This window comes from Neodiprion virginianus, chromosome 3 (genome assembly GCF_021901495.1).
Source record: "Neodiprion virginianus isolate iyNeoVirg1 chromosome 3, iyNeoVirg1.1, whole genome shotgun sequence".
Classification (NCBI taxonomy): Eukaryota; Metazoa; Arthropoda; class Insecta; order Hymenoptera; family Diprionidae; genus Neodiprion; species Neodiprion virginianus.
Window position 1 is genome coordinate 29,834,648 of NC_060879.1, and position 26,054 is coordinate 29,860,701.

At 36.7% G+C, this 26,054-nt stretch overlaps 2 protein-coding genes across 6 annotated transcripts; one reads left to right on the forward strand and one right to left on the reverse strand.

Moving 5' to 3' along the window:
- Positions 1-353: 353 nt before the first annotated feature.
- On the reverse strand, positions 354-13,819 carry LOC124301009 (RNA-binding protein squid). Of its 5 annotated transcripts, XM_046755609.1 has the most exons (10): positions 13,576-13,819; positions 10,443-10,478; positions 9,907-9,947; positions 9,504-9,631; positions 9,154-9,300; positions 8,604-8,735; positions 7,877-8,147; positions 4,881-4,952; positions 2,569-2,685; positions 354-1,453 (listed from the first exon to the last, which is right to left on the reverse strand). In XM_046755609.1, exons 1-9 carry the CDS (start codon positions 13,698-13,700, stop codon positions 2,618-2,620), a joined length of 1,020 nt encoding a protein of 339 aa, XP_046611565.1. In that variant the 5' UTR covers positions 13,701-13,819; the 3' UTR covers positions 354-1,453; positions 2,569-2,617. The 5 variants fall into 5 exon arrangements, with proteins under 5 accessions (XP_046611565.1, XP_046611566.1, XP_046611568.1 ...); XM_046755610.1 differs by lacking the exon at positions 10,443-10,478; XM_046755612.1 differs by lacking the exon at positions 4,881-4,952 and having other exon boundaries at positions 13,576-13,818.
- A 1,298-nt stretch (positions 13,820-15,117) lies between these two features.
- LOC124299634 (uncharacterized) lies at positions 15,118-20,668 on the forward strand. Its single transcript, XM_046752900.1, has 12 exons — positions 15,118-15,135; positions 15,225-15,348; positions 16,149-16,295; positions 17,440-17,622; positions 17,817-18,019; positions 18,133-18,354; positions 18,512-18,704; positions 18,954-19,164; positions 19,250-19,556; positions 19,727-19,872; positions 20,095-20,311; positions 20,453-20,668. The coding sequence occupies exons 1-12, from the start codon at positions 15,118-15,120 to the stop codon at positions 20,666-20,668; spliced, it is 2,187 nt and encodes a 728-aa protein (XP_046608856.1).
- Positions 20,669-26,054: the final 5,386 nt, after the last annotated feature.

Below are 26,054 nucleotides of genomic sequence, written 5' to 3' on the forward strand. Positions count from 1 at the left end.
GCATGTATGTACATCGGACATACATACACGATAAAACCACTAATATATTACTTTCACTCGTTAAATTAAATAAATAAATAAAAATTACACTCGGTATGGATGATTTTCTACTAAGTGTGACGACAAATTAGGCACAGCATTTAAATGGGGACTAGATTGATGATGAAGTATAATTGTCATACCTAGTTACTGTTACTGATTTGTGTATTATCGAAATGGGCTTTATGGTACAAACATCTTTCTTTTCACGCGATACACCGCAAACCGCCATTAAAAGTAAAAATTACGTATAGTGTTACACTTGATGCAGGTTCTCAAGGTAACAGAAAGAATGAGGATGAATAGTCAGACAATTTATGTACACAAAATGAGTTTTTATTTAATCCTATATCTTGTTTAACAATAAGAAAGCAATCTTTTTACAACATTGTAAAAAGTACATTGCCTGCTTACTTCGCTACAATAGCTTTTAAGTTTATTTATAAACAAAATTAAAATAATCTTACTGTTAAAATGGTTGGACATGGTTGATTGCAACATGTCGGGATGCTCTCCAGCTCACAGAATAGGAGCGAACCTAATCTTGTTTTAAATCAATTTTTTTTTCTTTTGTACAAAATGCAGTTTGTTTCACAGTCTTCATTGGCTTGTTTTATCGATCATTTTATCATCAATTCCCATAAGTTATATGTTGTTCATATACTGATTGTGCACACACAAAATTACCCGAAATCAGGACGTATGATCTTTAGTTTTGATTATTCAAGATTAAAACCGATCTATTTGCCAGTTATATAATAGTATGTATAACTCATTCTGCTGTCAAATAGGACCGCTCAAGTAGAGCATGTGGATCCCATTCAACAGCATTTATAGATTGAATTTATTCTGTATAATAAATACCTCATATTAGATAAATTATCTTCAGATAAGATTTGCGGTTCCAATTTGCCTAATTATGTCATATACAACAGCCAAACTGCATAGGGCTATGAGTACAATTGATATACATCATTACAATCCATCGAATATTCAAAAAATGAAACCAGTATTGCAACATTTTAAGAATATGCAAAATCAGCGTCAGCATACATCTTTATATTTACTATAATACTTGACACCTGTGTAGAAATTAACTGCATCATTCAAGCGGTTTGTTCGGGCCGTGCTTTTACTTTTTTTCTGTCTTGTCAACTAGTTATTAAATAATATTATCATTACCATTACTATTATCATTATTATTAGGTGAAATACAAATTTATACAGAAGAGCTGGGCTATATTACGTTATTTTAATGATTTCATGTACTGCAGTATATTATGTTAATATGGATGAACGCAAATGAGAAACTATTGCTGTGGACTGTTTTTGATGGGTTGTTTGCGCTGTTGTTGACGGGGTTTAATGGAATGATGATTCGTCGAGTTGTGAGATTTGTTATAGGGCAGGAAATCTGAAACAAATGAAATAGCATGATTAACAATAATTCAATGTGTTACGTTCATAAATACAGTCCTTGTGGCGTAACACTACAATCTATGATGGCCCTGTGACTGAATATGGTATCACGCTTCTTCATGTAGTACTCTTAGTACTCTTGTGACTTTTTAAGGCTTCAATTCTACAGCAGGTGTTTTGTGTTGTTCATCAACACTGTATCTTTGAATGAAACATTAATTTCACCATTATCATTTGGGTCACATTAATCAACAAAGTTAATGTTCAAGGACCCAGTCATCTCTAAACAAAAAAAAAAAAAACATTTGGAAAATTGAGGAATCTGAGCAGGCCTATAAGCCTTCGAAATTAAGATTTCGAAGTTAATTATGCAGACGCAGCAGAAGTGAGAATATTGTCAAATTAAAGACAATTAAGAAATGGTTAAAATTTTATCTCCTAGCACAATGTTGTATTTCTTTTTCCCTATTTATTGTAATCTGTCAGCAGTTCAACACTTCAACAGGTGACCATGAATGTCCGGCTCACAGAATTTGCAACTTATTTAGGGCAAAATTTTGAACCATCATAATTCGGCCATACAATGGCAAGCTATATTCAGGGTTCTAATATTGATTGTAAAAAAATACATACACTAGAGCCTGTGCTCACCTTATATGTATCAATCAGAGGACTAAATAGTCTCATGCCTCAAAATTTGTAATTAACATATTCATTAAAGTCAACAATTCATAGACAGATATAACGGTCAAGTGAATTAACCGACTATGCAGAGCTCGTACACCGATTCTTTTCATTAAAGTCAACAATTCATAGACAGATATAACGGTCAAGTGAATTAACCGACTATGCAGAGCTCGTACACCGATTCTTTTCAACTTTTCATGCCAAGAGTTATCTATTGATTTTAGAGCTTCAAAGCATTCATATCTACCTATCCAGTTACATTAATGCATGTTACTCAGGTTCATGATAGTTCATGATAGTTCATGCAGCTTATTAAGGCATCATGAAAATCTGGTTTCGCATCCTACCTTGGATTGCTGGAAAAGTTGCAATTTCTCAATCATCAAGGCATGAAATTGTAATGTACTAATTTAGAACACTCACCAGTGGTTACAATACAATTTCTGCACTGTGGTTGCAACTTAAGATTTCCTTAGTAAGGTTGGTGCCTTTGGTTCTGGCGACCGCCACCCCTCTGCTTGCCGCCGTAGCCTGAGCCTCCTGAAACACACGCACGGCGCACTGTTAGCCCACGTGATTGGAACCCTTAAATCCTTCCACCGATTTCAGATATTTAGAAATCTATTCAACATTAATCTGGTTAACTCTACCACACGCACACAGTGACAACCAGTTTTAAACTAAAAAAAATAATGTTTACGAAAGAGGCTGGCACGATAATTAAAGGCAATAGAAATACTACATAGAGGCTACAGGCTAAGGTAGTAAGCGTTCGGCTGTGTTCCTATTCCAGTGAGAATACTCTCCTCACTTGTACAATTTCTGGTCTTAAATAATTAACTGAAATAAAATCGGTATTTTTTAAAAGAAATTACATACTCATGTTGCAACTGTAGGGGCTCGTTCATACAGCTGTAGTCGCATGGTGCATAAGAATAGAATGACTAAAAGGATTCTACATTAATTACACCACAAAGCAGATTGTCGTGAAACAACCTTGCAGCAAATTGACAATATTTACAATTGAATTAACGATTTGCTACATGAATTCAGGGCAAAGTTACGATACTTTTTGATCAATTTGTAATGGTTTCCTTTATTCTTGACAGAAGAGAAAATTCCAGCAACTTACAGGTTGCAAGTTTCAGTAATTCTTCCACTGATAAAGGAACTGCTTTGATCTTTCTAAATGTTATTCATCTTTCCCAATCATTTTTACTGTGGATATGAGATAAAAATAGACACACTGATTCTGAATGAACTGAAACTCAAAAAATGTATGCATAAAAAGTATGTAATTGTGAATATCATTGAAATCACAGGATATAAAAATATTCAAGGAACTTGTAGAATAGCCTATGAAGCCCAAGTAGATATGGTAATTATTTGGCTTGTAATTCTCAATTAAAAGACCAGAAACGTGTATTCGGAATAGGTTGTTCCAATGAAATGGAAACACAGGTTCGTGGGTACAGAACACAGGCACAATTCAAAGTTTACTATGCAAACCAAATTAATTGTGTCATGAATATATCACAAGCACTTTTTTATCATCAGATGGGATGCTTCAAATGCAAGAAAAAAAAAATATTTTATGCACATCGCATGAATTGGAATCATAAAAAGCATGGCAGTAAAAACTTACTGGAGTATAATGTTACAGTAAAATAATGAAAAATTCATGAAAAATTGATAGTGGAATGATTATTTTGCAGTCAAAAATGGTACGACGTACAGATTTTATACTTCTGTGTTCATTCTGTACAGACTTCATTTCACCTATTGGGCCATGGCGCATATTTACAACAGTATGTTCGCATTTTATTGTGTCAATGAAATTATGAAGTATTCTGAATTTGCATCAAAATACTTTTTCTCTGGTAGCTTTCAAAATAATAAAGTTCGAAATTGTATATAAAAGTTATATTGCAATATAGGCCTTGGCATACATGATACACAGAGAAAATTGGTGACATGGATTAACTCATAGTAGATAGTGAGATGTATGGAATCATTGCAAGTAGTCCACTTTTCCCAACATTCTCTGTATATTCATCGGAATTAAATATATGAGTATATTTTTACGAATGCATGGCTAAAGTAACGCTGGGTTGGAATAGTTAGCAGTAACCACTGCGTGAAGTTCCTTTAAGCGCTTACTGTTTACTTAAGGTCCAGATAGAAATCAAGTGCAATACAAAATAAGATTGGCAATTTAATTATGTTACTACCAATCAACTCAGTGAATAGTGAAAAATATTGAAATTTAATCAAATGAATTTTCATTTTCGTGTGATCGTTCTGTTTATACTCGTTCAATAACTTTGAATCTCATATTCTCATTACTTTTGGCAAATTATCATTTCACACAATACATATAAACGGAAGTGCTTTCATTGCATTTACAGTAATTATGGATCCGAAAATTATATTGACAGTATTGAATCATCCATGTAGGTATAATATGACTTTCCAAATTATTTCGTGAATAACAATATAGCAATTCAATTGATCGAGTTGTTACACATTGTGTTATTTTTAATGTGAACAAATTTCTCAATTATTTAGAGGCAGAGGAAAATATTAAGTAATGAAAGTTTTAATTCATGAAAGGGGAATGCTGGAAAACTACTTATTAGCAGGCACAAGGTTGGAGCGAGGAAATAAATCAATGAATGTCTGAACGGAATGAAGAAATTCAAAACAATAAACAAAAAAGGAACGCTAAGGCGTACCTTTCCCGCGTGCACCACCGCGCCCACCACTGTAGCCACCATCGTAACTACCACCGCCATAGCCATAGCCGTCTGCATTTCATGGAACACACGGTATAAGTGATGCAGTCAGTATAGCCGTACTGTTCCAAAATTACTTTTAGCGCACTGTTCTCACGGTCAACGATTACGTAAATTTCAAATATTTGGCCATGATCATATATTAATGACTTAACAGTGAAACTATCCACCAATATGTATGTGTTGTCAAAAACCTGCACGAAATAATGTGTTGATATTTACTCTATATGCAAATGCTAACAGATCACTAAAATGGAATCACAGACTAACACAGAGCCATTCGATCGTTTCACTTTTCAGCCACAACTTTGAATGTAATCGGATGCAGACCTCAAAGTCATATGACCGAAAGAAATCTTGAAGAGATTTATACTTCGTTGAAATAGCACTATGATTTCCACAAAGAAATTGCAATTTACTCAACACGCTATTTCAACACAAATTACTCAAAGCCATGATGCCAATTTTCCTTTATTACGCAATCGTTTCCAAATACAGAAAGATCACATTTATTTGTGATCCATTTATAAGTCAATTAGTATTCTCTACACTTGCGAATGATCTGACATGCATTATTCTGGCATGACGAGGTCGATGAAGAACTAAAATGCTGAATTGTATTTTCGCATTCAAATCGATAAATATACTGTATATATCAAGACCAGTTGATAAATAGATGAAATTCAAATACAGGATCATAAGCCATAAACGTGACTGCCAGCTGCCATACTGAGAAAAAAGAATACCATCATCATGACTAATTACCCATTTTCTCATCATGGATGCGAAACCTGTTCAAAACCAATCATTTGAATAAAATCCATGTTTTTCTCATAGCGCCGTGTGGTGTGCTGGTAGGTTTTTTGTTTTTAAATGACTATTTTATCAAGATGCAAATTCGAATACAATATACTATATTAGTATAGTAAACCAAGATCATTTCATTTTCGTACGAAAACGAGCGATTCATATGTTGTGACGAATTCTACTTACAGAAAAAGTCTATGCCAGGTGCAGATTCCTAAATTTTTAACGGGTAGAGACACAGGTATATTAGGGATACTGCCTCGGTACATACTTGTGATATAAGTCGAATTCGTCACTTACAGCTTTTCAACGAATAAACAAAATTCGGATTTTATTAGGTAAGGATTCAATTCATTTTCCGAAATATGTTCCACGCCCAATTTGACTCATCTTATCTTTGTTGCTGTTTGAATAGCTTGAAGATTACCCAAATGCTTATGTATCAATATAAGGTCGCTGATAAAAAGCATCGCGAAAGAGGCTTATTCTAAAATAAAGCACGTAATTTGGCTAATTACTGTAATGAAATTACATGAAACGAAGAATTTCAAACAAAGACATGCATCGAGGGATTATGATAGGACCGAAAAGCAGGAACGAGGGGGTATACCATTTCGTACTCCGTGTTATCCTGTACACTTTGTTTTTATATTTACCACATAATTGGTTTCATATATAATTATGTTACAGTGATTGCGTGGATTTGAAGTCAGTGAGTCTGCAGAATTTAAAGAAATTCTTTTTTACAAAACAATAAATTCTACTAATTCACTGACATCAATCAGTGAACGTATGAAAGATCGAATTTATTTTTCAAATAAAGAAAATTTAACTACTTCTAAATGAAATGTAGGTACATCAATTCCAGAACACATTTTTCTTTTGCCGATAAGACTTTAAGAACACAAGGAAACGTCAATTTTTCAATACGACAAAAAATTGTACAAAGATTGAACCAATAATAAAAATAGTTGGAACAGCTCATCTGGCTTCACACTTTCACTGTTACATATTATATTCTCCTAGTGTATTGTTAATAAGTTATATATTCATTCATTTATAGCATATTAAGTAAATATATTATAACAAGGCATCAAAGAATATAACGTATATAAGATATAAGTTAGTTGGTCACAGCGTAACACGATGGCTGATACCAGGGAAGTACATTAAAAATATTCAGGGTACGTTCTTAGCTCCAATCTCTTTAAATATGTTCAATACATAAAAATTTCAATTGGATGCGCAAAGTGAAGGTAAGGTAAATATGAAAAAAAAGGAAAAAAATTACCGTAAGTATTTTGTAGAACTACAAAACAAAAACAAAAGAATTGAATTGAAGTAATTAATATTTTAATTCAGAAGTATTCGCAAACAATGCGAACATAATTCAAAGTTATGTGAACAGGCTCTTTATGGTAAACTTGATTTGAGTTTTCTGAATAATGAGTCTGCACGCTAAGGTGAGATACTTGAATATCTCGTAAAACAATTAGATCCAACAGTATTCAAAGAATTACCAACTCGAATAGCAGAGCAGTCTCATAAGGAATTCTCATTCAAAGTACAAATATCCCATCTATATTCATTACAATATAGTCATTCGAACCCAAAACCATTTGCCTGTCTCAAGAGAGCACTATATACAGAGCAGACACATCAGCCATGTTGTTCCACCACCATTCCACATAAAAATAGATTTCACGAATAGTACTAACAGGACGGTGTTCTACGTAAGAGATCAATGTAGTATAACAATTAATAGATACCGTTGAAAGAAAAAAAAAATATTAAAAGTAAATTGAAAAAAAAAAAAAAAAAAAAAATCTTAAAATTTTACGATTAAAAAAAAAACTTCCGTTCGTATACGCGCCATATTCAAGTCTGCATACATAGAATCATCCTGTTTAAAATCGTCTTAATATACAAGTTTCCTTCGTCTTAAAAATAGACCAACAATGGCATCTGCCGCGTATCTAGTGCTTCAATTAGTGGCCTGTCAGTTGCAAGAAGGAAAATCAATAAATAAATAAATATATATATATATATATATATATATGTATATATAAGTATGTCGTGTGTATAAGGAACTATAAAAGTTTTACTAAAAATTTAATAGTCAATATTACCGTATCCACTGTAGTCGTAGCCACCATAACCGCCATAACCACCGCCATAATAGTCGTATCCACCTCCATAACCATCATAGCCACCTCCATATCCACCCTGGCCGTAACCGCCGCCGTAACCGCCACCGTAGCCGCCTTGACCCCAACCGCCTTGACCGCCGAATCCTCGGCCTCGTCCCCCTCGACCTCCACGTCCTCCGCGACCTCCAGCGCCACTGCCACGCATGCCACCCATCCCGTCGGGTTTGGGAGTTGCTTTCTTTACGTCAACCTGCATCCAACAAAAAGTCAATTGTATAAAGTTCAAGCAAAATCGATCATTTTCTTTGTATGAAAAATATTCGTAATCTCATCTTCTCTAGCATACTCCTTGGGTTGAGACATGATTGATACGACGTAATGATAAGTAAAGACAAATAAAACTAGACGACATATTGTAACTAGCTTCGTATATGATAAGATGGTTAGCGAAAAGTAAGCTCAGTTATCTTAACTGATCTCACGTGACAGTGCCATTCTGCATCCGAAGGTGTCCTAAGATATCTACATCATTGCTTACTTCAAGTTCATAACGATAACGAGATCAGAATATAATAGATAAGATAGGGTATCTATAACAGGACAACATTGTAGAATATAAAGAAGAAAACATTGCGAAGAATTTAAGGTACTTAAATGTAATTGCAAATGACAATAGCAGGCTCGCTTGGTTTACAGTGACACATACCTCTTTTCCGTTAATAGTTTGTTTTGGTGTTTTCAATAGTTCATTTACTACTTGTTCCGATTCAAATGTGATGAAGCAGAACCCTTTCCTCTGGTTCTTTGTCTTATCAAACGGCATCTCTACTTCAACAATCTGTAAAATATGGTACGAGAAAAACAATTAATACAAGTTGATATCGTATTAAGTTAATATTCTTTAAGTGCAAAACTTTCGCATCAGGTTTTGAAGTAATCATCACATCAACTCAGTAGCAGAACTGACTAAAGTGTTTTTGTCATCACAAAATATGAAAAAAAGCTTATTTACAGAAAATATCCAGTGATATCAAACAAAAAAGAAATAAGATGAAAACAAATAAGTCATTCGAAGTTTCAAATAAAATTGATGTTAAATAAATGTGGTATTTCAATATCTACAAATCTATCATGAACAGATCGTCTTCTCATTGTGACTTCGATGCTGAAGACAGTCAATTATTGTGGAAATACTTTCACACGTGGAATATAATGTTTGTGAATAATTTTGAACAATAATTCATACAAATACTTACAGAACCAAATTGGGAAAAGAAGTTTTTGATGTCGTCATCGGTCAGTTCTGTCGAAAGACCTCCAACAAAGATCTTTCCATGACGAGCCTTCGCTTTTTTGGGATCAACTTTCTTGTTATTGATTACGTGATCACCAGCAGCCATGATCTGTAATAAAGCAGACAAGATTCACATTAGACATTTCAGACAGAAAAATGAAAACTTGACATTTCAAATAAAGTTCAGCTGCCAAATTGTCGTCACTTACACTCAGTAGCAGAACTGACATTTTAGTTTCATCACATAAACTAGTTGTTTTGTGGTGTCATATATTGAAAAACAGTATATTTTCTGAGGACCAGAATAGTTACCTTATCTAGTGATTCAGCTCGAGCAAAAACAATGAACGCGAATCCTCGAGACCGTCCGGTGTTCGGATCTGTCTTGACGTTGATACTTTCAATATCACCATATGAACCAAAGTGATCTCTTAGCTCCTCTGAAAGTTGAATGGTAAATTTACGTTGAAATTGAGATCTTGTGTCAATATATCATTATCATGTTAAAAATAAGACTCGAATAAAATGTACTCAGTATCTCTATAACAATCTCATGTAACAGTGCCATTCTGTTATCTGAAGGTGTCCTAAGATGAAACATCATTGCGAGTATACAGTTTTTCTTTCAGTTTATATAAACTTTGAGTCTGATTATCAAACGAGGAACTTGATGAGACATAAGTTTTAAAAACATCATATTAAAAACCACACTTACTGTCAGTAGTTTCCCAGCTGAGCCCTCCGACGAACAATTTTCTGTGAATGACAAAAAGACAAAAAATTAAATGAGTGAAAATTTTTATATCTACAATGTTCAAATTCCTAGGCTTTGTAAACTGCCAAGGAATTCAACTTCATAGAGAATATTTTGCAACATAAATTGTTTCATGCTTGTGATATTTGGATGTCAGCAAATTCAAATGTCTCCGCATACTGTGCAAAAAAAGATCTGCAATAAAAATGATGAGAGGTACGTAGCATAGCAACAGTCATATAGGTCTTTTAAAATTAGTTGTTTCGTCAACAATTTATATTGAAAGCCGCGTACCACCTGGATATGTAACTTTTACTGTCAAATACATTTTCATACAGTGCAGCATATTGTATTACTTTTCCCCAAAAATTATTTCAGATAAATTTTGAACTACCACTACTTTGTTTTTCTTATATCATTTCTTAAATTTAGTTTAATAATTGTGCAAGCTACAAATTTTGTAGTTACAGTAAAAATAATAAAAAGTTTCTATGTACCTATCATTGAGAGACTCCTGGTTCGCTCCACCCGACCTGCAAAGCAATTCAATGATTTTATTTTACCAAAGGAATTTTCAACTGTAGATTTACTAGACTAAATGAAGCGAAGAATTTGTATTATATTTCCCATTTCTCAGTTTGAAAAATGACTTGACATGAAAAGAAATGCTTCGACTTAACCCCTGGAAGTATCTAGAATAACTGTAAAAATGTTAATTTCTTTATTTTTAGTTTTACCAATTACTAGTTACATATTATACAAATTTGCATAGGGCTATTATCGGAAACGGGGTAATGGGCAACTTTTCAAAACAATACAACAAAATAGAAAATTTATTATATATGTATTGTACGATGTTGGTAATATATTTATATATAGAGGTATGGATATTTAATTTTAATGTTAGTATAGACAGCCGTGACATAACTCTACAGGCTGCAATTTTGAATAAAGTTGTGTTTGGGTGAAAGAAGGAGGGAAAAATGGAAAAAATATTCCAACAATACCTAAGGCTATGTATATATTATACGAACCTTGCATATACGGAATCAGTAGGTATGCATTTGTTCAAAAGATAAAGTGTAAAAACAATACGAGAATGCTGTTTTAGACGCATTTGAAATTTCACATGTGCATTTGCCAATCGTGAAATTTCTTAGAGAAAAAAAAAAAAAAAAAAAGAAAAAAAAAGAAACTGCTTAGCAACGACGAACAAAAACTTGAGAAAAAACACATGAAAAATAGTGTGCTGAGCAAAATTTTCACAACAGTCAGTGAAACCCGAGCAATACAGTTACAACTCCAGTTGACATACAGCTGCGCCTAAAGGAAACAAGAGTCAACTTTGCCAAGTTGGAATAAGACCGTTGATTAGCCCAAATAATTGACAATTGGTAGATAGGTACTGCAACTCGATTGAAAAGCTAAAAAAATTGTTTATCATTATTTAATTTATTATTTTTCATTGAGTCATGATTATATCTTTCTCTTTCTATTCAAATTAAAGTTGTGATATTTTATAATATCTCTCTTTCTCTCAGTGTGTTGATTATCTGTATCGATAATTTGTTTATATCATCTAGGGCTGGTGATAAATACCGTGGGCACCAGTCACTCGCCGGTACTCAGTTGTTGGTCGGGTCACGGTTAGCCAGTTGCGAGCCGCCCGCCATATTTGCACGCAGTCGATTGCCACCTGCAGACCAAGCCAGATAAACTGGGTTAATGGCATTTCGACCTATCGGAGATGTTCACATTTTCCCTAGTGACTCTGTGCTTTGGTCACGCCCAAATTGTATTTGGAATTGACATCGGACTCGTTGAAATTGACATCAGATCAGATCATAATTGACTCTACGCGTGACCCAGCAGACAAGTGTGTGTGACTCTGATTCAATTTGACTCGACTCGACACAACTCGACTTCCAGTGCTTGTGCTGATGTACTTGAACTTGACGTTGACTTCTCGCAATAATTGATAGAATTCAATTCTCAATGCCTCGTTCACTGATCCCAGGTAAGGATAATGGTCAATCGTTAAGTATTGACCAATCTGAATAGCGCTGTAAAAAATTGAGGAGATTCTCGGCTGGCCAAAAATGGAATCAAAAAAGTTACACTCTAAAAATATTACAATTAATATCCATGTACAAATTTAGTAACAAACAAATTACAGATTCTTACTTATCATAATTAAGTACAACTATTAGTAGATAGAAGAAAATTAGAATTTACACAGTTACAATTTTCCATACAATAGTAAACCTTGTAAAAGCACAGTTATCAACTAATAAATTATCAATATCATCATATTTTATAGTTACCTTGATTTCATTTGGTAATGTGCAATTATTTTTTTCGTTTTTTTTTTGTTTCAATTTACTACACAATTCAATATTTTGGAGCGCCGGCTGTCAGCCATATTTTTCTACGTTAAATATTTTACTCGCGCCCCTCGACTTATACCGATTACTCAAGTGTACAGGTAAGAGATTGTAACCTAATATTTAGCCCAATTGAAAAATCCTTACTTCTAACTTTTAAAACAAATATCATAAGAATACTTTCAGTGGATCATTCAACAAAATCACATACTATCACTCATACCATCAAGAATATCTAGATAATCAAACAAATTTCAACCAGACCCAACAATAAAGTGTAATATAAATGGTCGTATAATGCATTGCTAATTTTCGAGATTGTACGATGGCGTAGCCAAGAACAAGTGAGTGTGAGAAAGTTGGACTCGTTTAATTAGCTAGATTCCACAAAAAAAAGATTACAACTTCTCTTCCCGTACACAAGACTTGAATAGATTAGAATATAGAATGCTTACCCGTAGTACAAATGTACCCCAAACTTTATCATTATTTGTGAATCCAAAGCTGTAGGGATGTAAGACAACATTGAGCCTAAGGCCCAATAAATCACCTTCAGAAATGATAGTAAAGAAAAAAAAATTACAATCTATTTACAGAACATCGCGCGCAATAATTCAACTGCTAAATGCTGGAAATCATCCTGCTCAAGGTCCCGTTATGCTGAAAATGTAAATGTTACGCCGCAAATTGATGTCCTTAAGAACTAATTTAACAAACAAATGATCATTACGTATAACAGTTATTTAAACAATATTCTAGGCTATGTATTTAAAAGATAAGATGCGAGATCATAGTAGAAAATTGACGTACAGTTGTTCGCAACAAAGGAAACCCAAGCCAACTCCCCGCCATTTTAAGTGTGCGGGCGCGTCCGCGGCTTTAGCCGGCGACTCCATTTTTTTTTTCATTTATAATTTCAACGTAAATTTATTTGCAAGTATGTAAAAATATTCACCAAATAATATACTGAAAACAATATACCATCAAGTGGTGTGAACGGATTTGGAGGGAAATGCTCATGTAAAGTAGATGCAACTGGATATTTTATAACAGCGTCGTGCAACCTGGAACTTCCCTCCATTTTGCTTTTCATCGGTCAGAAAGTATTAACTACATCGGGGTCTTGAACGACCCCGCATCTAATAATAATTGTTCAGCAGTTGTAGCAAAGATTTAGGTTTGTAAGAAAAATAAACATTACGTGTTCTCCCTGGGTAACTGTGTTGTGTATTTTTGTCAAGTTTACCTGTCTTCCTGCGATTCTTGGCCATTTTCTGTAGCGTCACCGCCACCGTTCTCAGCATCACCATTCTGTTCAAAGCTCTGGTCCGCGATGTCTTCGCTGAAGTCCTTATTCTCCTGATCAGCCATTTTGGAGTATTTGTTTGGTTTTTATTTTAACGTAAAGTTGACGCGACTTATAAACTACGCGAGATAACACCACCTAACGTCCGCACCGCTCGGCTGCCGAATGGAGAAGACTGAATGGGGACAGGAAAATGGTGATTGTGCGTCACACGGGACGCGCAAGGTGTTCTGGGTATTCGCTTGCCTCTCCCAACCAATCGGATACCTCCTATAGCAGTTTCGTAAGGAATAACTGGTCAATACTCTTCACCGAAGGGGCATCCGTTAGAAAAGTGGGGAGAAGCTCAACGATGGAACCAATCAGATCGCTCCTTTGTTCGAGCCAAGTAGCAGCATCATTTCCCAGGATTCCCGCGCATGCCAAAGTTCGCCGAGCGGGAAATCAATACAGCGTGGATCCATCTCCCGCGCTACGCATATTTTTTGTTCTACCCTCTTATCGCATATTTGCACAAGTGAACCAGATAACTTGTCCAGGAAAAATGAAAAGAAATGATCGTCTTTTGCGGTTGGGCGAATAATTTTTGTTCTCGGTTTTGTCAACTCTTGCTCAAAACACGACAGATTGTTTACTTATCTCCGTTATAGATCACGCGTCTCCATTTCCGGCACTCGCTTTAGTCGCTGCAGCCACGACCGGCCGGTTAGCATATAGGTAGCTTATTTAACGCCTGAGATATTTAATGATGTAAGCATGGATGTAAGCGTACTCTAGGCGGTCACAATTTTTCGTAATCATTGCGATCGTCTGTATTATTACATCATATTATTTATCGCTAGCGGTCACGTAGCCTTTCGAGCATACTGAAATGTTCGCAACTAAAGATGGATCAAAATTATAAAAATATGTTTCCCGGTTTCCTGGAATAGTCTTGTATTTTGTGCAACTATACTCGACATATTGTATGTACAGTAATATTTATTAATAGATTCCCAGTAACATACTGTTGTTTTGGAATCTAAACTGGAACGAGTTCCCTTCCAAATCAAATTTTATGTGCCAATGAATAGCGACGCGAATGACAGAAGAAACAAACAATACGTTAAGTATAGACACGTAAAACTTCTACATAAAGAAAACGCGTTTTAGTTTTAATACTAAAAAAATAGCGAGTCACTGGGAACTTATTAATGAACATCAAGTAGCTGTACCAATAACTTTATTTTTCTCTACACACGTTGGAAGTAGGTACATAGCTTACCAGATGAGTTTCTTATTTTTCTCAACAATGAATATCAAACCAGATATAGGTACCTATGTGTGAATCGTGTCAAATCAAAGATTCGATGCGCAATTTTTTAAATAACTTCCCACGTGTTTTCCTTTCTAAAAGCCTGTATCTGTTGGAAGTGTCAAATTTCGCATATTCATATATAAATTTGAAAAATCTCGGTCAAGTAACAATTTAATGATATCAAAATGCCTGAAGGAACAAAGGTTATGCTGATTAATTCGTGCTGTCGCCCCCGATCTATAAATTATTCTGAATTTCCCAACATTCAATTGACTAAGATATTTAATTACAGAATTTAAAACTGCGCGATGTTTGGCGAACATGCAACAAAATTCGGGCTGCCATATTTCGGGTTGGGCTCAATCTTTGGGACTATTACAAACCTTTGGATCCCAACAACAATAGCCTCCTCTCAGGTATAAGTCCTCTCTGAACACAAGTTAATAGACAAGAGGGTATCAGGAAACCCAAACGTATAACCTCTCTTGTTTCGCATTACGTTTCCTAGTACTGCTAATACAGGGTGTTTCAAAGAATTCTACGCCCTATAATTGGTATGTTGTTGCTACGCGGATCGAATTATTTAATACTTCAAGTACGTCACTCGAAAAACCTTAACTAACACAGAAACATGTAAATTGATCTGTCTCTTACATACACGTGCATTACAGTATAGCACCAAGACCTGCCAGATATATTAGATAGCAATGAATGCGTGGTCTAATAATAAATACGAAGAGAGAATGTTTTAACGCCTATGTAAGTATTACGAATTTGTCGATTAGGGAACGGATTCGCAGAATACAAAAATGCTATCCGTGTATAGGTACAATATAGGAGTGCCCCACTTGCAATATTCCATCGATCTATCTAATCCTATGAGCGGATATCAAATGTATATACGTGTGTATCTCAGGTGACCATTAGCGGAATGGAAATTGGCAAGACATTTCATCCCAGTTGCAAATTGCAAATTTGAAATTGGCTCTTTGGATTTCGTTAAAAGTTGTAATTCTAATCAGTCTTAACAGAACTATACATCTAGGTACACAAAAAATAGTGCAAGCGATACTTGATTACATTTTTCAATTCTCAGTTCAGGCGTATCGAAAGAAAATCTCACAATTGAACTCATGATTTTGATCAAGCAATTTGTATACAATGTATGCAAAGTAACTAGAAAAGTTCATGAATGTTTTTTTAATACTTTTTGCAGAATCAAAATTTGTCTCGGTTCTGACAGGGCCTCTTCGAGGTCCTATCGGTCTGTCGGATCAGGAAATTGGCGACTTGGCTGACTATTTCAGGGTTCAGGACGGAAGGATCCTGTACACACAGTTTTGTCAAGTTATTCACGACAGTGGTAGGTTATCAGATTACTCGTAACATGAAAATATATCGACACGTTCAAGAAGAAAAACGTCCAAAGTAGCGGCCTTCAAGAAAATGCTTATTGTTCGAACAGAATTTTTCTCTTTCATTAGTATTTTTAGAACTCGGGTATTCAGAACGTACGTTAAGCCAATGGATATAGCTGTGTCGGATAAATTTTGCCGAAGCGATTACCGTTATTTTAAGAAAGCTCAGATTTACCAGTCAAATCCTCTGTACCGTTATCCGTTACCATATACCTGAGGTACATTCTTAACTCAAGAGTCCAGACACGCGGGTAGATGCACACCTCTACAAATTCAATCAACCAAAGAATAATTTGGTTCTTACATTTTACACGATGTCAGATTTGATTGTATTCAGCTGCTTATTTATTATTCGAAATTATCCGATTAACTGAGATGCAACAAAAGAAATCGTATCCTCACTCGCAAGAAATCTCAGGTGAAAAGAATGCTGTGGCTGATGACAATTATTGAGTTAGGAAAAAAAGGATCTATATAAATCTGGTTCTAATATGGTTTACTTAATTGTAGCTTCATAGATATAACAAAGCCATTGTGATAAAAGTGAATACGATTCTATCGGCTTTTGTCTTCTGAATAACCCAATTTTTGCTGTTGAGTTCAAATTAATTTCCTTCTGGCGACACATTGTCGGCAATGAACAAAAAGATAATAAGTTTTCAAGCAACAAGATTAAATATAAAACAGTGATCTATTCTGTATATATCTTCCCATGTGTCTATTGTCAGAGAGGACGTTGCCTCCACTACCGGAAGTTTTTAAATATTTAAGAAAGGATGCCTGTACGCCGTAAAAAAAAGATATTCAAACACGAAATAGGCGAATATTGTCTTAGGATATTGTTTCCTTTGAAATAGAATAAATAGAATTGAATTATTGAAATACACATTCCGTCTATCAAATGAATGAACTCTGGCTGATCTACGAATGAAATCAAAGCAAATGTAATGCCACAACAATAATGAGTAAACCGGCTTTGAGTATGTCTGTTTTTCTATTAACGCATTACGCATGTAGCTGTGGTCCTATTACGCGTAACGTCCCACCTTATTACTTTCACACGAATAAATTATTGGTTGAACTTTGTAGTTCCTGAATTCGGAAAAAATAAGTCACTAGTGACGGGGTTAGAATGGGAAGATCCATTGCATGTAAACCGACTCAGTCACACCGAACACAGGAGGTTGTCTCTCATCATCACACAAATCGCAGTTCTCATCAACAAACGGAAACTGATCCTGCGACCTTACTTCCAAGACTACGAATTGGTATGTTAAAGAAAATCCCTTACTCTGTGATAAAAGTCTCGCGTGATAAAAAAGATAAAGTTAAAGGTATGAATAGTCCTAGCCAAGTCGCGACATTGCATGCATCGTTTCTAATGATATTATAAATTACCGACAGTGGTAGATCTACGTAAATGGCGATATTACGCATTACCTTGTCATCTCCACTGTTTTAGGTAGCAAAAAATTCTGGAACAGTGACCTTCGCCCATTTTGCAAGAGTCCTAAACTTTCTGGGCATCGTGCTGGCTGCCGATGAATTTAATTTATTAGTAAAGAGATTTGTGAAGGACAGTTACACCGTGAATTATGTAGCTTTTGTCAAGGCAGTAGAGGATGCTCAGAACTACATGGATCAGCACGGGATGTTGGATTTGGGTGGTGTACGTTTATATCTCACTGTCCGGATTTCCTGTTTCAGCAAATACCGATAACTCCAGAATTTTCATCCTGCAGAGATATTTGAGCTATGCTAAAACTTTATACCTACTTTCAGAATTTGCTGGATCAATTTCCTGGAAGAATTATCACTGCAGAACTGCCAAAATTGCCAAGGCCAGAGATAGGTCGGGTATTACCAAGTGAAGTGTTTGAACGGCAATCTGTATTCCATCCAGTAATGGAAAAACGTAAAGAGTTAATGCCACTCAGGGAAGTCTTGCAAAGGGTTCAACGCCACGTGTTGGAGCACCGCATTCGTGTAAACGAATTTTTCAGGGTATGCGATTTCAAATAACATCTCATTCTCGATCACAAATTTAAAGGCTAGCACGATGCAGTCTGAAGTACAACGCACGAATCTTTTAACGGATTATCAGCAGCAGCACGGTGATGACTTGTGTTTTTCATTTATTTATTTTCTTTACGCAACATAGGATTTCGATCCCTTGAACTGTGGACGGGTAACAGTATCACAATTCCGAAGGGCTCTTGATGGAATGCAAATATCAGCTGTGGCCCGCCTGTACTTGGCCGAACCAGAAATCGAAAGCATTATTGCGTTCTATACCGACTGCAATGATCCTGAAAGAATTAATTGGCGGACCTTCGAAGATGACTTAGACCAAGGTAAACTGGGTCTTCACATGTTATCAAATTTCCGGCTTTAAACATGCATCTCATCTTACGTTCTTTCATTTTCTGAGAGGATATTTGCAACTATCCCACCGCCATTTGGACAAGGAATTACGTCGTTCTAAGCTCGAATCAAGATTTGAGCCTAATTTCTAGTAGCTCATATAGGTCTTCATTCTATGTGTGTTGTGTAAAAGTTGGCGCTCGTTACAAACTGTGTCTGTATGCTTCCGTTGCATGTAGTGTTCACTGTCAAAGAACTGGATAAGCTTCCAACGTTGCGCATCGATCCCCCTCCCACTGAGATAGCTGAATTGTGCAAAAGAGGACAAAAGGATTGGCAACGCGAGAAACCATCTTCGCGAGAATTATGCGAAGCAGCTCTGCACCGCGTGAGGCGTCGAATCGAAGAGAGAGGAATCCTTTTGAAGCAGTTTTTCAAAGCTTACGATGCGTAATGGCTTGAACTAGACAATGCAATGTTGTATTTTTGACAGCTCCGGTATTTTGGACTGTAAATCGATTATCATTGTTCGTAGGCATAATCACGGCCACGTAACGAGAAGTCAACTTCGGCAGACCATGACTACTGCTTGTATTCTGTTGTCCCGGGAGGAGGTGTACGCTTTGGAGCAGCGCTACAACGATGAGCTGGGTTTCAACTATGCCTGGTTCATCGAAGAAATGGAAGCACTGCCCAAGGAAGTGCCACTGTACTATGCGATGCTGGAGGAGAAAAAGTTGATTAATGCCGAGAAGTCACCGCCAAATCCGACCAGCGACGAGAGCAATATCGTACTTATCCTTGCCAAGATCAAGGCCAAAATTGTTCGAGAACGAATCGGGGTATGTTCTAATAGATCACTTTGCACGGTCACTAACTCACCGTGGGTCTATCTTCGTTTACATCAAGGTTACATGTAATCTAGCGGAACGTTGTTTATCAATTTTGCAAACAAAATGTATTTCACGGGTGAGTAGAAAACCATTGCTTTGCTATCACTTTCTGTTGTCAGGTCTTAGAATTCTTGACACCGTTTGATCCACGCAGAGAGTTGATTATAGGAAGAGCAGATTTTATTCGAGGATTGGATCAGCTGCGTTGCAATTTAAGTTGCCGAGAGATTGAGACCATCTTTGAAGTGTTTAAAGCACCTCTCAGGTACATAACAAAAAATGTGGGTATGATGATTTCCATAGGTCATGGGTGGTTGAACGGATTTAAAATAATTGAGTTGTCCTATCTAAGCGGGTGTGCTTTCGTTTTCATGAAATCCATTGCTACACCTTTTGGCTGAATACCAATACCTTACGAGTAATTGGTTTCACCAAACCGAGGCAAGAGATGGATAAACATAGCCTTGAAATATTTAAATGTTTACAGACCACAATTTATCGAATACGCGAGATTTGCTGAAGCGGTCGAAGAGGCTTTAGCCACTGGATCTCTCGAACGAGCTCCACTTTTGGTGCCCGTGCAACACTTGCCATCGACCGCGTGCACGAGAACGTTCCTCAACTTCGAAGAGCGTCGGGTACTTGCGCAAGCGATGGACAAGTTGTGTACGCAGAAGAATATGAATATGGAGGAACTATTTGCGGTGAGTGAATGTTTAAACTTGCACGGCTATGTCCGTGTGAGAGTAGGTACGTGGTATTGGATAATAAAATTATAACACCTATTCGAAACACCGCGACACCACACATCCGTTTAGAATTATTTGCCGTTTCTATTTGCTCAGGACTTTGACAAGGAAAACATCGGATCTGTGTCTCTGGATTGCTTGACGAAGGCTTTGTCGACGAGAAACATGCTACACATTGTGAGCAGTGTTGAACTCGAAACAGTATATAAATGCTTCGGCATCGAACGTGGTGGACGCTTGGAGTTTGATTACCGAGCGTTCTTAAGGGCATTGTACTTGTTACAAGAGAATAAAAGAACCAATCCGATATAAAATTAAATTAAAAAAATATTCAACACATTCGGTACAAGTTCTGATTACCTACTATATAACGTGTACCTCTACTATTTGCAACTCTTTTATCGGTGAAAATACTTCCGAGAAAATACCATGCAATTGTTATAGTGATTCAGATTGTAATTTTTGCTGTACCACCGTGATTAAAAATATTTTTAGCGAAACTATTATTGACTTGATCAACAATTTACATGGAGTCACCGTAGTATTAAAACATTTGAAATGTTAACAATCTAACAAAATAACCAATCGATACGTGCAATTTGCTGATAATCAGACGCCGGAATCCCTACGCGGTCACATTAACACCTCGGTATTCACACTGCAGAGAACCAGGCGCCTCGGATATGCATCCACGTATACTCGTATTCAATTTCAAAATTGACGGACTCCCCCCGATAAAGTGAAGATAAAGTGCGTATTTCTTGTTTGAAATGTATAAACTAAAATTACTTTGAATTGATATATAAATTTTTATCATCCATGAACTAAAAAACTCAGAAAAAAACGTTAAATCACATTCATTTTCGTTCAGAATTTTCTTGGTGAAAATCGTTACTTTTTACGTTTGAACTCGACAATTAATATGATATCACGGATTTTTGGGTTATTTTGGTACATCGATAATAGAATGGTGCGTCTCGGATTTTTGGTCTCGGATTCGATTTGAATGACCCTTACCTGAATAATTGGACCCTCAGGCACTCAGAAAACGCAGCGAAAAGCGCGTGGGATCAACAGGAGAGAAATTACGAAGAAAAAAGCATCAGCTGAGAAATGGGATAAACTTAGGTTCTGGTTTTTCGGCTCTAACTTTTGATGCGTTGATCGCAGCGTATTGGGACTGCGCCCAATCGATTTCTCTCGCAAAATTACGTCGGAATAGTGCTACAATTAATTTATTCCAGCACTTCTCAAAATCGCTAAAATTTTCGCCAAAAATGGAAAGGGGTTAGCCTTACCATTGGATGAAGAATATAAAGACAGTTGCCCCGATGGGCTTAGATGTGACAACCGAAAATCGCTCTGTGAGATATTCCAACGGTATTGTTGAAAACATATTGCAGAACATCAGAGAGTTACCGATTTTGACCCGATACTGGCTGCATTCACCTTCCCAGTAACACAGTCTTCGCAATGGTTAGTCGAAGCTAGTACTTAGCCTGTGTGTACTGACCGACTTGTCGGCGATGCAAGAAATTATTGATGAGAATAAATTTCTTCCAAAATTCGTAGCAAAACAGTGATTTAATTAAAGTATAGGTACCCGAGAGAAGAATGTATGCATAGATCATGCATAATAACAGATCAGATGAGATAATGATGCAGAGACCAAAAAGTAAACATGCATATGCGGTGCATGTACGATATTGATATATATATTCCATTTGCGATTAATATGTGATGCATGCTATAAATTTTATAATATTCCAGGAGACAAACTAGATTATCCACAATAATCGGCTATAATATGAAAATAGAAGAATTATTCATTTCGAAATGGGATTCTATTCGACACGCGCTCGATGTATTCCATAACATTAATATTCATAATTATTCCAACAACTTTTCATTTGCTCTCTCGATCTTGAATTTTCATAGGCATAGAATCGAAACGCTGTTTTAGCTAGTCGCAAGTGACGTATCTACGTTGGGTACAGAAGCAGAATTGTTTTTCGAAAAGTATTCGCATGGAAAAAAATTCAGAGTAACTGTAATGCATCTCGGATGCGCTAATTTCGATCGCGATGAAATGGATGCTCCGTATATGAGACAGTATTTAACGCAGTGTCCTGATTTGAAGACCTATAAGGTGATTGCCGGCGATTTTTTTTTTTGATAGGGTGAGATAGAGCGAAGCATCTTGAAACTTCGAGTGTATTTTAACACACATTCGAAAGGTACGATCAAATATTTATATCATTCAACTGACGCAGAATGGCAGCGTTATTAGCTAACCCGTTAACTGAGGAATATGTCTTTAGTCAACGGCTGACTATCGGAGGGCCTGGCCGCTTGAGTCTGGAATCGGCAGGAAAGATAAAGTGCGTACTTCTTGTCTGAAATGTGAAAACTAAAATCATTATACATCATATGATGTCATCATACATCATACATAGTATTGAAGTTCGAAACCAAAGATCGGATGTTCAGAAAGTGATGTCACCCAAAATTTTTTTTCTTTTGACGTCTTCGATCTATACTAATCAGCTAGCCGAATTCCTCAGTCTGGAAACAACCGCGCACTAGAGCGGACGGATGAGAATCGCACTCCGCAGATTTCGAGTACCGGGTTCTTCTACTTCCTGGATCCTGCACTACAGGTCCGCTTCCCGGTGCAACTCAAGTTCCAGAAGAAGTGCTCCGTAGTTTCTGCGCTTAAGGTCCACTACCTGGTGGAACTCGACTTCGAGGACAAGCGCTCCGTAGTTCTGGCTGTCCAGGTCCTTGACCTGGTGACTTTTGACCTTCGGACTAATTTTCCGTAGTTCTGGTTAAACTTGTCATGTCCACAATAAATTATTTCAACTCATTTTTCGCGTAAGCACAAATTCAGGAGCTATCAATGCGCTAATGAAATTTCTATAATTTCTTATTATTTTCTCATAATCTTCTTAGTGAAATGTGTCGATAAAAAAATTATATTAATCCTTACACAATATTTTTGATGTGTTCTATTGGTGAAAATATTTATTAGTCTTTGGGGTTTGACCCGAGGTGGTTGGCGGTGGTTAGAGGTGGTCGGAGATGGTTAGGGGTGGTCGTTGGTGGCGGATGGCGGCGGTTGGAGGTGATCGAGGTAGACAAGGAGGAGGACAAGGGGGAGAAAGACGAGGAAGACAAGGAGAACGAGGATTTCTGCACGGTGAGTAAAACACTTTTATAATATTGAATGGCGTTTGTAATTACGTTTTATTTGAAATTTTTTAAACCTGACATGTTTACAATACATTATTTCACTTTACTTTTTCGCGCAAGTTCAAATTCGGTAGCTCTCAATGCGCTAATAAGAGTTCCATTACTTTTTACAATTTTCTCATAATCTTCTTGGTGAAATCTGTCGACAAAAAAATTATATTAATCCTTACGCAATATTTTTGATGTGTTCTAATGCTAAAAATATTTATTTGTATTCAAGACATAACCAGAGGTGGTTATCGGTGGTTGTTCGAGGTGGTTCGCGGTTGTTGGAGGTGGTCGGAGGTGGACGAGGAGGAGGACGAACTGAACTGAGTCTCAAAGCCCTGTTGACATAAAAGCAGCTATTCTATAGAAATTATAGTTTATAGTTTACACAGCCCATTGCATGATATTCCATTATAAATACATATGTTTCAATGTATTCAGGAATAATTTATCAAATATACAGAGGTCATGTGCAAATAATACATGAATTGATTCGACCGCAGTTTGATGTATCCATTAGAGCTTTGACAATAAATTTAAGCTTTGTTACTTCTTTTATTTTATTATGGATAATCAAAAACATTTCCGACTATTCGTGCTGTGGAAGCATGGGGATTAAACCAAATGTAGCAAAAGATTAGAAACAGTGTATGTAGAGTACGGGTATTTTACTAATAATGCAAATAGAATAGAATACCACGCCTTGCGAATTAGCTTTCCAGACGGAGATGAATGATGAATTTTAAGGACTGCATTATCGTTGTTGAATACTCTATGCCTCACGGAAAAAGAAAATCTGTAACAATAAAATTGATGCACCGGATCATCGTCGACTCTAACTTTTGAAATGTCCTACCATTTTCGAACAGCTCCTACCTCCCCCTGCCACCTCCGACCATCAATGGCCACTTTCGACCACCCCCTATCACCTTCTGCCAGCGCCGACCACCTCCTACCATTTCTGAACACCTCCAACCATCCTATTTACCTATATTACTAGATTAGCTATGATATGAAAAGAGAAGAATTATTCGTTTTGAAATGGGATTCTATTCGACGCGCACGATGTATTCCATAACATCAGTATTCATAATTATTCCAACAACTTTTCATTTGCTCTCTCGATCTTGAATTTTCATAGGCATAGAATCGAAACGCTGGTTTAGCTGGTCGCAAGTGAAGCATCTGCGTTGGGCGGAGGAGCGGAATTGTTTTTCGAAAAGTATTCGGATGGAAAAAAATTCAGAGTAACTGCAACACATAACGGATGCGTTAATTCTGAACGAGATGAAGTGGGTGCTTCGTATATGAGACAGTATTTAACGCTGCGTAGTGATTTAAAGGCCTAGAAAGGTGATAGGGAGAGAAAGAACGACGCTTCTCGACACTTCGAGTGTATTTTAACACACATTTGAAAAATACGAGCGAAATTTTTCATCATCCAACTGTCGCAGAACGGCAGCGTTATTAGCCGAACCGTTCACTGAAAAATATATTTTCAGTCAACGGCTAAAGTGTGTATTTCTTGTATGAAATGTGAAACCTAAACTCATTATACATCATATCACATCATCATACATTATACATCATACATCATACATCATACATCATCATACATAGTATTAAAGGTCGAAACCAAAGTTTGGATGTCGGATGTTCAGAAAGTGACGTCACCAATTCAAAATCAGCCAGCCGAATTCCTCAGTCGGGAAACAACCGCGCAGTAGAGCGGACGGATGAGAGTCGCGCTCCGCAAATTTCGAGTACCGGGTTCTCAACCTCCCGGATCCCGCGCTTCGGGTCCGCTACGTATTTCGAGTACGGGGTTCTCAACCTCCCGGATCCTCCGCTTCGGGTCCGCTACGCGGTGAAACTCGACTTCCAGGATAAGCGCTCCGTGGTTCCTCGTTCATGTTTACAATAAACTATTTCAATTCGTTTTTCGCGCAATCCCAAATTCGGTAGCTGTCAGTCCGCTGATAAAATTTCTCGACTTCCAGGATAAGCGCTCCGTGGTTCCCGGTTCATGTTTGCAATAAATTATTTCAATTCGTTTTTCGCGCAATCCCAAATTCGGTAGCTGTCAGTCCACTAATAAAATTTCTCGACTTCCAGGATAAGCGCTCCGTGGTTCCCGGTTCATGTTTGCAATAAATTATTTCAATTCGTTTTTCGCGCAATCCCAAATTCGGTAGCTGTCAGTCCGCTAATAAAATTTCTCGACTTCCAGGATAAGCGCTCCGTGGTTCCCGGTTCATGTTTACAATAAATCATTTCAATTCGTTTTTCGCGCAATCCCAAATTCGGTAGCTGTCAGTCCGCTAATAAAATTTCTCGACTTCCAGGATAAGCGCTCCGTGGTTCCTGGTTCATGTTTGCAATAAATTATTTCAATTCGTTTTTCGCGCAATCCCAAATTCGGTAGCTGTCAGTCCGCTAATAAAATTTCTCGACT

Excerpts from the sequence above, each read along its gene's own strand:
- LOC124301009 (XM_046755609.1), bottom strand. The coding sequence starts at position 13,700 with ATGGCTGATCAGGAGAATAAGGACTTCAGCGAAGACATCGCGGACCAG. Across the intron at positions 9,632-9,906 it reads CAGCTGGGAAACTACTGACA|AGGAGCTAAGAGATCACTTT; the intron begins GTAAGTGTGGTT and ends TTCAACTTTCAG. Across the intron at positions 8,736-9,153 it reads TCTTTTCCCAATTTGGTTCT|ATTGTTGAAGTAGAGATGCC; the intron begins GTAAGTATTTGT and ends CATATTTTACAG.
- LOC124299634 (XM_046752900.1), top strand. Across the intron at positions 18,355-18,511 it reads GTGTAAACGAATTTTTCAGG|GATTTCGATCCCTTGAACTG; the intron begins GTATGCGATTTC and ends TACGCAACATAG. Across the intron at positions 19,165-19,249 it reads TTTTTCAAAGCTTACGATGC|GCATAATCACGGCCACGTAA; the intron begins GTAATGGCTTGA and ends CATTGTTCGTAG.